Source organism: Equus caballus, chromosome 4, assembly GCF_041296265.1.
Source record: "Equus caballus isolate H_3958 breed thoroughbred chromosome 4, TB-T2T, whole genome shotgun sequence".
Taxonomy (NCBI): Eukaryota; Metazoa; Chordata; class Mammalia; order Perissodactyla; family Equidae; genus Equus; species Equus caballus.
Genome location: NC_091687.1, coordinates 98,803,594 through 98,816,734, shown reverse-complemented (window position 1 = coordinate 98,816,734; position 13,141 = coordinate 98,803,594). Strand labels below are relative to the sequence as shown.

General features: G+C 40.3%; 1 protein-coding gene across 4 annotated transcripts in view; it reads right to left on the bottom strand.

Annotated features, from left to right (window-relative positions):
* Positions 1-523: 523 nt before the first annotated feature.
* The window catches only part of AGK (acylglycerol kinase), an 87,091-nt gene continuing 74,473 nt past the window's right edge, over positions 524-13,141 (bottom strand). For all 4 annotated transcript variants that reach the window (XM_023639840.2, XM_070266020.1, XM_001498120.5 and 1 more), the window contains 5 exons: positions 12,238-12,385; positions 11,677-11,774; positions 5,232-5,302; positions 3,199-3,283; positions 524-1,608 (listed from right to left, as the gene is read on the bottom strand). In XM_023639840.2, the coding sequence (XP_023495608.1) occupies positions 1,471-1,608; positions 3,199-3,283; positions 5,232-5,302; positions 11,677-11,774; positions 12,238-12,385 (540 nt within the window). In that variant the 3' untranslated portion in view covers positions 524-1,470. The remainder of the gene's footprint in view (positions 1,609-3,198; positions 3,284-5,231; positions 5,303-11,676; positions 11,775-12,237; positions 12,386-13,141) is intronic.

Here is a 13,141-nt window from a genome sequence, read left to right as displayed (position 1 = left end):
TTTGATAGATACTGATTTTTAACATGTAACTCTGAGGGAATTCAAAGGACTGCATGACATTGGTTTAACAGAGTTGTCTCTGGCTCACCTACTTATTTATGTGCTTTATCTATAAAGAATGAAATGAAGAATACAATTGATGTTGAGTCCCATCTCAGCTGCAAATAATTAGATAAATGAACTAACTAGGAAGAAAGCATTCTAATAAAATGTTAATTTTTAATTACCAAAAATTTTATATTAATATTGCTTTAATCAATTGTATTTCAATAATTATAACATTTACTCTGTACTGAATTAATACTTAACTAAAAAAATTATTTTCATTTATATTTTTTGTTGGCAAGAAGATAAAAATATTTCAAGCATAGATTACATTATGATATTATTTGCTGAAAGTGGTATGGAAATACATATAAAAGAGAAAGTCAATTTAAAATTTCCAACTACGAGAGAACTTATTCACTTATTTTTGTAAATAATGAGTGTCAAATTGCTATGTATTTAAATTACACTGAAAATGTTTAAAAGAGTGATGTAACAGTTTTATTTTAAAATATCAATAGTTACATGACACCAGAAAGTACATACTTTGGCAACTCTTTAACTTCCCAGGAAAAATGTTAGATGTCAACTTAAAAGGGTGAGGGGATACATGATTTTTCAAAATGCTTTTAGGGAAGACACGAGCAGAACAGTGCGTGGACCACTGCTCACACTGTTTGTCCAGGTAGCAGGTAGGGTTGAGGGACCTCCATGGGGAGAGTGGCTGCTTTTTCAAAAATGCAGATTCCTGGCCTTCATCCCTGGATTGTTTGGGTTCCAAGTAAGTCAGCGTTCAACATGCACCCCCGGTGGTTCTCATGCAAACCAACATTTAAGAAGCACTACTTTAAAAAAGTCAAATAAAAACTAGTATTTTACAGGATTTCAGCCATAGCTGAAGAGGGAAACACCTCACATGTTTGTGGATTGAGGGTAGACCTGAAATGAGCTAAATAAGAATCAGCTCACAAAGCAGCAGCACCCATGGAGAAGCCTAGAAGCAGGACAAGGTGGCGGGGAAGGCAGGAGCTTCCCTGAAGTCCTGGGACGGCCAAAGAGCAGGACAGGAACGCAGGGCACGACAGCCTAGGAGCCTGTTCTCCACTCTGCTCACCCTTGGGGAGACAAGGTCTAGCCCTTCTCCATCCACTGAGTGTGAGAATCTACTGGAACTAGCCTGAGGAAAATCAGTATGAGGCATCAACGGTCACACCAAAGTAAAAGCATGCGCTAACGGAAAGCCAACTGCAAAGCGGGTCGCACAGAGTACACTTCAGAAGCACTGCTAGAGAAGGGCAGGGGGTACTTGCCATAAAAGTGCCCTCGGGGTCCTCTGACAGCACTGTGGGGACAGGTGAGGCTTTGTTCCCGTTGGTCCCACTGGTGGCCTAAGTGCAGTCCCAGAGCGCCCGTCTCCTTCGTCTGTCACTGAGCCGTGCTCCGCAGCATCTGGTCCCTCCTCCTCGGATCACAGAAGAACTGTAGTTTCCTGGGGAGCAGTTTCACCTCCACAGGCATCGCTTCATACTCCTCACTGTCGATGCTAAAAGAGCCCGCCGTTCCCTGTGGAGAGGAAAATATTCGGAACAGCTCACGCCTGAATCAGCCGGAATTCTGTCATCACTATGGCACCAGAGCAGGTCATTATGGAAAACACCCTCCTCTCTGAGGATTTATCCTGACGTTCTTTTAAAAAATATATTTCAGTGCCTTTGCTGGGTCTGGAAATATCCCAATCCATCAAAAAGGGGTTTTTTTTGGTCTCTATCACCTCCCAGAGTTTGAGATTTAAGAAACAAGGTTAAAGTTTTCAAATATTTATTAAAAGACAGGGGTCCCAGGGCTGGCCCTGTGGCCTGGTGGTTAAGTTTGCCACACTCCACCTCAGCAGCCCTGATTTGCGGGTTCAGATCCCGGGCGCAGACCTACACTACTCATCAGCCATGCTATGGCAGCAACCCACATACAAAATAGAGGAAGATAGGCACGGATATTAGCCAGGGCCAGTCTTCCTTAGCAAAAACAGGAGGATTGGCAGCAGATGTTAGCTCAGGGCTAATCTTCCTCAAAAAGACGAAAAAAAAAAGGAATTCACAAACATATACAGTCATGCCTTATTTAATGATGTGGTGAGGGAGACGTGTTCTGAGAAATGTGTCAGGTGATTGTGTCATTATGCAAACGTTATAGAGTGTACTTATACAAACCTAGAGGGTGTAGCCTACTACACACCTAGGCTATATGGTACTAATCTTATGGGACCACCATCGTATATGCGGTTCAGTGTTGACTGAACTGGTTATGTGGCGCATGACTATAATATGTTATATGTCCTTCTTAGCCCTAGTCCTTCTCAAATGAAAAGCAAGAAAGCTAATTCTCTTAGGAGAGCCATCATGTCCGCTTGATTATTTTTATGGTTCTTCCTTAGGACTGACTTAGTTTTATACCTAAGGTGCATCAACATCATTATAGATTCTATGAAACCCTCCCATAACTCATGCATTTAATTCAACATGTGCTATGTTGAAAGTAGGGTGCCACCCACTGTGGGCATACCTTCTGTTCTACCTACAGTCCTTTTCGGAAACAGAAGTATAATGGCCACAAGTCCTCAGAGGTGATCTGTAGTAACTCTTTTTCCTGAGGTATTACTAATAGAATAACCACACAATTTAGATTACATTTCTTCTTTTCCACTTACATAGGTTATTCTACTAAGCTTGGCACTTCACAATACAGAAAAATTTAGTGCCATCTTGAGAACTGCTCCCACATCCTTTATAAAAAATGTGATGGAGGAATCCACTATTAACATTTGCCAACTAGAGAATTCTCTGTGTGTTATCTTAGAGTAACCCTTTGCATAATTTACATCCGGAAAAATAAAAGATCAGGAGACCTAAAGATCACTTTACAGAAGCTTGACTTAAGAACCTTGGAAGTCTTCAGGGTCCAACTCTAAATCCCGGACTCAGAGGGGATTCCACATCTCTTCAGGTCTCCCTCATATAACCCAGGGCCTGGCAAATGCTTGGCACAGCCTAGGCGCCTAAATGAGGGTCTGTTAATAGAGAGGAAGGAGGAAAAAAGCAGAAAGGAGGACAGATCAAGACAGAAGCAGAAGCTGGGGACAGCGAACCCCCTGCTCACCTCGGGAAGCAGCAGAGTGCACTGGCTGGCCTGGAGACACTCGGTGCCCTCGGCATACAGCGTGGGGTCCCTCACCTTCTTACTTCTGTCGGTACAGGAAAAAGCAAGCTTAGAAACCAGTGCTGGCAAATGCATCACATTGCAAGAACATAGCAAACTCTTTCCGTCTTTTGATGAGATTAAATAGGTAGACTCACGATCTGTTGAACCGTGGGGTTGTGTGAGTAGCTTTCCCACAATGACTCTTGCTTAGCGCTGGGATATATTCTAGACTGACGTTTACTTGCTGTAGAGACTGTGCATGAGTTATGACTGGGTGACTTTCTCTGACTTGTTCTTTATTTTTAAATAGTTCCACATGTACCTAATTCTTGGGCTACTAAAAATCCCAAATTTAAAAATTAGATTAAAATTAAATTTTTTAGGAAAAGCACTAAACTTCTGTTATTTGGTACTACTTGTAAGTATATTACTTGAAGAAGAAAATATTTTCACTCCAATTTAAAGTAGATATTTCCTTTATAGATATGAACAACCAGTCTTAGAAGTTCTCTGATGAGTCTCTCTATTCCTGTCTTGGCATACTACATCTTTACCTTGACTAAATGGCTTGAGTAAAACTATAGACTGTGTATCCACACACAATCCATCTCAAGTATGTATGTATACCCTTTACGGCTAGTCATATAAAGGAGAAAAAGAATAAAAGCTAATCCAAGTAAATCATTAATTGACAACAGTAATTCTTTAGTATATGCAACTTCATCAGAGTTTTCTAAAGCAACTTCACAATATTCTGATACCCAGAGGAAACAGACATCACTTGATTTCACTTCCTATAGAGACCAAAAGGAAGCCCTTATTGCTGCTGATGAAGATGATAGCAATAACATGGAACATAATGACTTCATTTAACTTAAGCAATATAGCTGGTTTTTCTTTCTATTTTTGGATGTCAGTTTTATGAAACAGATTCAAATATAGTGGCCCCACTGGCCAGACTCTCAATTAAGACTGTGTGTGGCTTCTGGACCCTCTAGGAGAAGGGAAAGGCTTTTTCCCTCTTCTTTTTACTGCAGATACAGCAAGTAAATCAAAGGCTGCAGAACCAGCTATTCAGCATCTGAAGAATTTGTACCAAAGGCGAGAACACCACAAACTAATGAAAGACATTCTGCTTTGGGTGCTGGTGCAGATAATGAAGTAGCCATGGAGACCCAGCCGCTGCAGCAGAAATGTCTGATCCTTAAATGGGCACGAGAGGGAGCTGTGAGACAAAGCACAGAAACGGAGCTGAGCAGATTCCCAGTTGGCATGGCAACACGCTGGCTCCTCAGATGCTATGAAGACTGATGGAGGGTTTAGAGCATTCTTAACCAGTAAAACTCTGGCAGAGGTAGGGCTTAACAAATCAGGCAGGACTTGGAAGGCTATTTTGTAGTGGAAAGGGGAAAAAAGCCTGGAAAATGTCCAAAGTACTCAATACCTTTTCAAGTTTTCCATTAATGCCCTGGGAATAGGACAAGGTGGACTGACATGAACAGTAACTGATACTGTAAAGTGCTTCACAATGAAAAAGACTTTCCCACACGTTCTCTCATTTGAGACTCAAAAACCATCCTGAGATAGTTAGAGATATTCCATTCTATACACCGGGAAAAGAATTCAGAGAACTTATATGATTTGTCCAAGTCATGAGGCCAGAAGTGGCAGAATCGAGATTTGTCTCTAGCAATTTTGACCCTGAAGCCAAAATTCTGGACACTATACCATGCTACACTGAATTCTCTCATTTCAGTTGCAAAGCAAAGACTGCTCCCATACTCTGATCTTCCCAAAATGAGCAGGGAAGGCCAAAGTAGGAGAGGTGCATGCATACATGTCAACGCAAATGAAAAAAAGAAAGCTACAATTCCCAAATGAGACAAGTCCTTCACTGGGTCTCTGTCTTAGACTTCAGGGGCACTCTGAATGGTAAAATCCAAGAACACAAACTACTTAAGCTCATTTCCTACAAACCCCAGTCCACTCACCCCGTAGTTATGAAGTCTCCTTTGCTGACAGTGTCAGGTTCAATGCAGATGTTCATAAAGTCTTCTTTGCTCTAAAAAGGTTAGAAGACTAACATTAATAATCTAAATTTTGGCTAATGCAGCCTGTTGTTCATATTTCAAAGCTGTGTATTATATAGGGGACTTTACTTTTAGTGACTTAGTACTGAATATATTTTCAGTTCTTTTTTTTTTCTTTTTACGTTAAGACCTTTACTAGGGTCTGATTCACATACTATAAAATTCATATCCATTGCTTGCTTGTTTGTTTTTTACTACATACATAAGCTAAATAGAATCTCAGGTTTGGAGGTTTGTAAGGTTCTGTGACTCACTAATAATCACAACTGCGGCCGTCTCCAGGAGGCCCTCCCTCGCAGGCCACGCTTTCCGCGCCTCTGTTGCAGCAAGTCTCCATCCTTACTGTACGCCAGCATCACACCACATCTGCTGGATCAGCTTCTTGGTGTGGAGAGCCCAAGAGTGTGTTTTTCTAAACGCTCTACACGCAAATTTGGTACGCAGCCAGAGTTGGAGAGCAGCAATCCATTTATGCCATGGTAATGTTTTAAAAACTCTCCATTCCCAACCACAGAAAGCTCTGGAAGAACTGAGCTACAAGGAAGTGGCTATAAAAACAGACGTGGTTCTTGTACCATTCCCCCAATTAACTACCAGTCAGTGGGCCCTCTATAAATCAATCCCAACACTTCTGTGTCTGCTTCAGATAGAGGTTTTGTTTCTTTTTGGACAACCCACAGGCCTCTGAGAGCCAACAGCCCTTGCCTAAGATTACAGGCTACAACTTGACCTCTCAACGAGGAATTACAAGACACGGAGGGAATGACTTTGCTCTCCGTTCACCTTTTATTCAACAACAGCTTATCGAGTGTCAGTTACATACCATGAACTCTTCTTGGTGCTTGGGCTATAGCAATGAAGCAAAACCCCCAAATTTCTGCCTACTAAGAACTTACATTCTACTGGGGAAGGTAGAGGGGATAAACAGAACAAAAAAAACAACCAAAAGAATACATTACAGAGTATGTTAGAAGTATGGCAGAGTCTATCAGTATAAAAATAGTAAACTGTGAAATATATATGTTAGCATAAATGGTAAATTACAGAGTATATTAGTAAATAAGTATATGAGAGAAATGAGATAAAAGACCTACAGCAAGGAACACCAAGTGGAATTGGTGGTAGTGATGACATTTTTAACTAGGGGTCCAGGTAGGCCTCATTGAGTCAGTAACCTCTGAGCAGAAACCAGAAGAAGGTGAGGGAATTAGCAATGTGGATATCCAGGGTAGTGGTTCTCAAACTTTAGCAAGTATGACCTGGAGGACTTGTTAAGACTCAGACTCTGGCCCCATTCTCAGAATTTATGGTTCAGTAGATCTGGGGTGAGGTCCAAGAATTTTCACTTCTAATAAGTTCCCAAATGATGCTGATCTAAGGACCACATTTTGAGAACCACTTGTCCAGAGAAGAGTGATCCACACAAAGAGAACTCCCAGGGCAGGGGCCTTAAGGTGGGAGCATGCCTGACATGTGAAAGAACAGCAAGGAAGCCAGTGTGGCTGGAGGAGAGTGAGAGAAGGGGACAATAGGAGACGAAGTCAGAGAGGAGGGGAGCTTGACCATTTGGGCCTTAGAGACCATTGGAAGGAACTGGCTGTTAGGCTGAGTGAAATGAGGAGCCACTGGAAGGTTCTAAGCAGAGAAATATGATCTGGCTTCATTTTAAAAGGATCGTTCTGGCTACTGTCTTCAGAGTAGAATGAAGGGGGAAAAGGAAGAAGCAGGGGGACCACTGCTGTCCTAATCCAGGTGAAAGACAATGGTGGATTAGATCAGGTAGTGGTAGAGATCAGATGGTTTAGATCAGGTAGAAGTGGAGATAGGGTGGTTTAGATCAGGCAGAGGTGGAGATCTCATGGCTTACATCAGGTAGTGGTGGAGATCTGGTGGTTTAGATCAGGTAGAGGTAGAGATCTGGTGGTTTAGATCAGGTAGAGGTAGAGATCTGGTGGTTTGGATCAGGTAGAGGGGGAGATCTGGTGGTTTAGATCAGGTAGAGATGGAGATCTGGTGGTTTGGATCAGGTAGAGGTAGAGATCTGGTGGTTTAGATCAGGTAGAGATCTGGTAGCTGAGATCAGGTAGAGGTGGAGATCTAGTGGCTTAGATCAGGTAGAGGTGGAGATTGTGTGAAGTGCTGGCAGTATTTAGAAGATGAGGCCACCAGGACTTCCTCAAAGCTTAGATGTGAGGAAAAACAGAGTAGCCAAGAAGCTCCAAGATGCATGACCTGAACAACTGAAAGAATGGAATTACAGTCAACCGCAGTGGGGGGAAGTCATGGATCCAGCCGGTTTCAAGGGCTGGAGGGAAGATAAGAAGCTCAGTTTTGGACATGCTAAGACTGAAATGTATATTAAACACCTAAGAGGGTGAGTTAAGTAGATAGTTAGAGACACAATTCTAGGATTTGTCTTTTGCAACTGATGCAAGTGCAAAAATCAATGTATCGTACTAACTTGACAGATTAAATGAGAAACCTTATCTCAATAGATGCTGGAAAGGTACTTGATAAAATTAAATATCCATTCATGATAAAAACTCTTAAAGTAGGAATAGAAGGGAACTTCTTTAATCTGATAAAGAGTATCTAAAAAGAACCCCATCAAACTGAAGAATGGAGCAGTGAAACCTGTATCTCTAGATCAGGAACAAGAGAGTGCCGCCTGCTATCACTGCTTCTATTCAACACTGGATTGAGGTCTTAGCCAATGGCGGTAAGGTAAGATAAAGATTTGAAGGCTAAGTATTTGAAAGGAAAAAGCAAAACTTGCACTGTGCGCAGTTGATATGATTGAATCCATAGAAAATCCAAAAGAATCCACAGATAAACTTAATATAATTAATAAGAATTTAGTTAGGTTGCTGATTCAGCATCAATATAAAAAATCAATTACATGTCCATCTACTAAATCAGATAGTTAAAAAATGACATTTTAAGAGATGCTATTTACAATAGCATCAAAAGTTGAGATAACCAGCAAAAGACAGAATGTTATAGAGAAAACAATAAAACTTCATTGAAAGACATTAAAAAAACAAAAAAAATGAAGATACGCCATATTCATAGAAGAGTCAATTATCATAGTGTCATTTCTCCTCAAATTGATCTACAGATTCAATGTAATCTTGATCAATATTATAACAGATTTTTACATGGAACTTAATAAAATAAGCATTCTAAGAGATTTATAGAGGTCAAAGAGCCAAGAATAGCCAAGAGACTCTTTAAGAAGAAAAACACAGAGGGACTTATAAAATGATAATTATTAAGAGAAGCATGGTACTAGCACAAGCAGAGACAAAGAGAGCAATAGAACAGAACAGAGACTGGAGACATTTCCATGTGCACAGATGCTCAATGTACGACAGAGGTCACTGCAGATCACTGGGGGCGGGGGACGGACAGTTCAATAAATGGTGCTTGGACAACTGGCCCTTTTCATAGATAGAATGTAAAATTGGATGTTTACCTCCATCATTCTTTTTGGGAATATTTCTTTTTTAAATAAAAGTGGAATCATTCGATGCAAATAATTTTAACCTGGTTTTTCACTTAACAATATACGAACATCTTTTCATGTCAATAAATAGAACATTTTAAATAAATGTACCAAAATGTACTTGATCAGTCCCCTGATTACTCTGTTTCATATATTTTGCTATTATAAATACCATGAACATAGCTGTACAAGAGATTCTAATTTTTACACCTTCCACAACCCCAAAGCCTCTTCATACTCTGAATGGACTATTTTTAATGATGAATGAACATTTTGAGCTATTACATGGCAGCTTCGTTGTCTTTGAATATTTTATTGCACTTGCTTTTATTTTTACAAAGAGGTGTGGAAAAAAGAAAATGAATGCACCGCTACTAGTGATAAGCAGCGCAGCATCACATACTTTTATAATTGGCACAAAGATAAAAAGCAGTCAGCATTCTGAATGTGGCTAATCTTGAGCCGCAATCGCACACTCGCTGAACTCAATCCGTTCATTGGTATTCAATCATCAGAGAGAAGAACAAGGTTAAAGAACATGAACAAAATACTGGAAATACATATTATCAGAGATTGTGTATAAAGGAAATGTATAATTAGAAATCTTATCTTTTTTAAATTCCTCTGGAACACAATCTATTTTTTTATCCTTAATACCTTCACTTTCACCAATGTTTTCAGGATCCCATTGTGTAAGAAATAAGGGACTGTCTACATTATGAATTCATCTGATTATTTCTGTGGGATAAATTCCTAAAAATATACTTAACTGGGCCAAGGGTATGCTTATATTTTAGATGCTTCATATACACCGCAAAGATGCCATCGAGTAAGGGTGTTCTGATTCACATTTCCACTAGAAATATGCAAGTCTACCCATTTCCCCACCCACACCAACAGTGAACACTGGCATGCTTTTCAATCTCTGACAATTCAACAGTTACTATATTAATTTGCATTTCTTTGATGTTGAGCACTTTTTCTGTTTCCTTACCTATAAAATGCAGATAAAAGTTAGATCTACCTGATAGTGTAGTACTTATGAGGATTACATGAGTGGAGATTATGTAAATTTCTTAGGACAGGGCCTAGCATCTAGTAAATATTCAGCAAATATAAACTACTTTTTCATGTTCATTTCTTTAACGAATTTCTAGTCTTTCCCTTTGCCTATTGTTTACATTAGTCCTTTGCCCATTTCTTGTTGATTTATCCTAAGAGTTTGTTATAAAGGAAAGCTATACCCCTGTTCTATCACATTCTAATATTTCTCCCAATCTGTCATTAAAAATTTTGTTTCTAGTTTCTTTTTTAATTATAAGTAGACAAATGCATCAGTATGATTTTTGCCTTAGGTGCCCTGCTTAGAAAGGCCTTGTCCTCCCCAAGCTTATACTGATCATCACTTAGATCTCACTCTAATGCTTTAATGGTTTTCTTTTTTACAGTTACAGCTGGAATTAATTTAGAAGGAGAAGGAAGCTGTCATCCAAATGTTATGCAATGGACACATATTACCTTTATCATTAGAAAACCGCTCAATACTCTGAATATTAATATTAGAATCACACATCTCACCACCTTCGTCTCATCCATCTTGCTCGTTCATACCTTCATCACTACTCTCAATTCCAGGTGCCCATGTTCAGACTGACCAGGTCAATTGTGAACACATTACTTTGATTTGCTTACAACCTGATCAAGTCATTAGTCCACAGTTAAGGTAACTTTTCTATTGGCATTCTCACTAAATAAACTACTAAGGTTTTCTCTATACCAGGGGTCAGTAAACTTCTTCTCTGAATGGCCAGATGGTAAACGTTTTAGGCTCTTGGGTCATACAGTTCCCGTCGTAACTACTCAACTCTGTCATTGTAGCACGAAAGTGGCCACAGACAACATGTATGTGACTGAATGTGGCTGTGTTCCAATAAAACATGACTTGTGGATATTGAAACTTGAATTCTGTATACTTTTCACATATCACAACATTTTATCCTTCTTTTGATTTTCTTCCAACTATTTAAAAATATAAAATCAATTCTTAGCTCTGGGCTATAGAAAAACAAGTGGCAGACCCATTTGCCAGCCCTGCTTTATTTCAACTTTCTTAGTGTATTGTCTATAGCAGCGCTATCCAGCAGAACTGTCTGCATAATGGGAATGTTTTACACCTGTGCTTTCCAATACAGTAGCTACTGCCACACAGGGCTATTGACCACTTGCAACATGGCTATTGTGACTGAAGAAATGAGTTTTAAATTTTACTTAATTCTAACTAATTGAAGTTTAAATTTATATAGCCACATGTGGCTAGTGGCTACTGTATTGGGCAGTACATGTCAAGGGATCAGACTCAAAAAAGCAATGTGTAAATACAGATATAAATGTATGTGTATACATATACACATAAGCATATATGTATATATATTTTTCTCCTGGGGACCTAAATTTACATAATTAATGTAGTCACAAAAATGGTGAATATTTATTCAAGTAAAAGTTGCACAATTTTTTATTCCTGTGACAAATGAGAGCAGGCTAACTTTTTGTTTCTAAAGGCTTTTTCCTTCAGTCCCCTGAAGGTAGGGAGCTTGGTGACTGCTACTAAGCAACGCGCAGAATACTGGATCAGAGCCCCTAAGCTTTTAGGCCACTACTTTACTTTGCTATTTCTTCTCGTTGCTACTGTTCCTTAAAAGTACCCCACATCCTCTTTTTCCTGATCCTTTCCTCTCTATCCCAAGGTAAAAATGAAAATACTGAATTAGTGGAAGAACATGTAGCCTTTGTCACTTTTCTCAGACACCAAAAACTTTTCTAATAAAAAAGCACACTTACTGTCAGGTCAAGCTGACTGTTCCGCGTTGTGATGGACAGTTCAATGGTGGACAGCTGCACTTCTTCCCAGGCCTCTGGGCCCACCTCTCGGGAGAGGGCTGTGTGAATGCATTAGATACAGGTCAATTTCTTCCATTAACATTTCACTACTCCACCACCAACGGCTGGCTGCCAGCTGCTCAGCCCAGCCTCCCAAGCCCATCTGCTGACTCTCCACCTTGGTTTTCTTTATGTCCTGGTTCTTATACATGGGATAAAGGGCCATGCTCAAAATGCAATCTCTATGCCTAAAACGTCCCTACCAAAGCAGCCACAATAACATACAGGTCAGTGACAGAAAGAGGGAGCCACTGTTTGTCACAAGTGACACAGGCTGTTCCCCTTCATGGGACATGTCTGTGCTGGTTTGAGCTCTGCTCTGACACACGGAAGGTTAAATGCAGTGACCCCTGAAAGGCATCTCCTGCTCTAGCTAAGTCTCTGTCACCGATCTTGGGGGCCTGCTTTAGGTGGTCCTGAACTGACCAGGGCTCTCCCATCTTCAGTCACCGTGCTGCTCACCATCCTGCGGTTGTGCCCAGTATGACGCAAGCCTCCGTAATATTCTCCTGTACAAGGAGGGCCGTGGAGGGGTCTCTTCTGCTTCACTGGAAGGTCTCTCTGTAGGTCCCATGTATGAGATAGAGGCTTGATGAATCTGAGGCCACTCCTTTCAATGTGAAGAGAGAAATACTTTTGTCATGCACTCAGTTCCAAACTCTTGGAGTTTCTCTCTGCAAAGGATAGTATTCTACCTATAGCTGCTAGAAAGCTAACTAGTCATCTCCTCTCATTGGATGGAATTATCTCTAATTTGAAGCACGGAATCCTCCAGCTTTCTTTGCCCATTAAAGGCCTATCTTGAAAGCCATGAACTCCGTGACTTGCTGCCTCCTCTGCTCTCTCCAACATGGAACAGAGAGGAGATCCAAGTGGACTAACAACCACTGCTTATAATTGTCCAAAAGAAACCATCAATATGAATGAGCATAGAATCATCCCATAATAAATTTATCTTTGGTTTACAGATGGTGACACAAAAATGAAATTGATAAAATCCAGTTGCGTCAACTACCTTCTTCACTTCTGGAATCATACTCCACACAAAGGCCAGAATGGTTTTGCGCAGATGCAAAATCCAGCCAAGGCTTCTCACTCCTGCTTCAAACATCATCATTCTCATGCTCTAGAATTTTTCTCTTTTACTTCCTGAGGACCCCAAGTCCAGTATCATCATGGGTCTCATCAGTGTCCACAGGAATAATTAAAACAACACCCTAGTCTCTCAGCCCTTGACATCACCCCTAATCCATCACAGCCATCCATTTCCATGACCACATCCTGGTCCTTATGGGTACCCAGAACTAGTCCGTCTTGGCAATCTAAAATCTTGATATCCTATTCTCTCATCACATCCCATATTCTT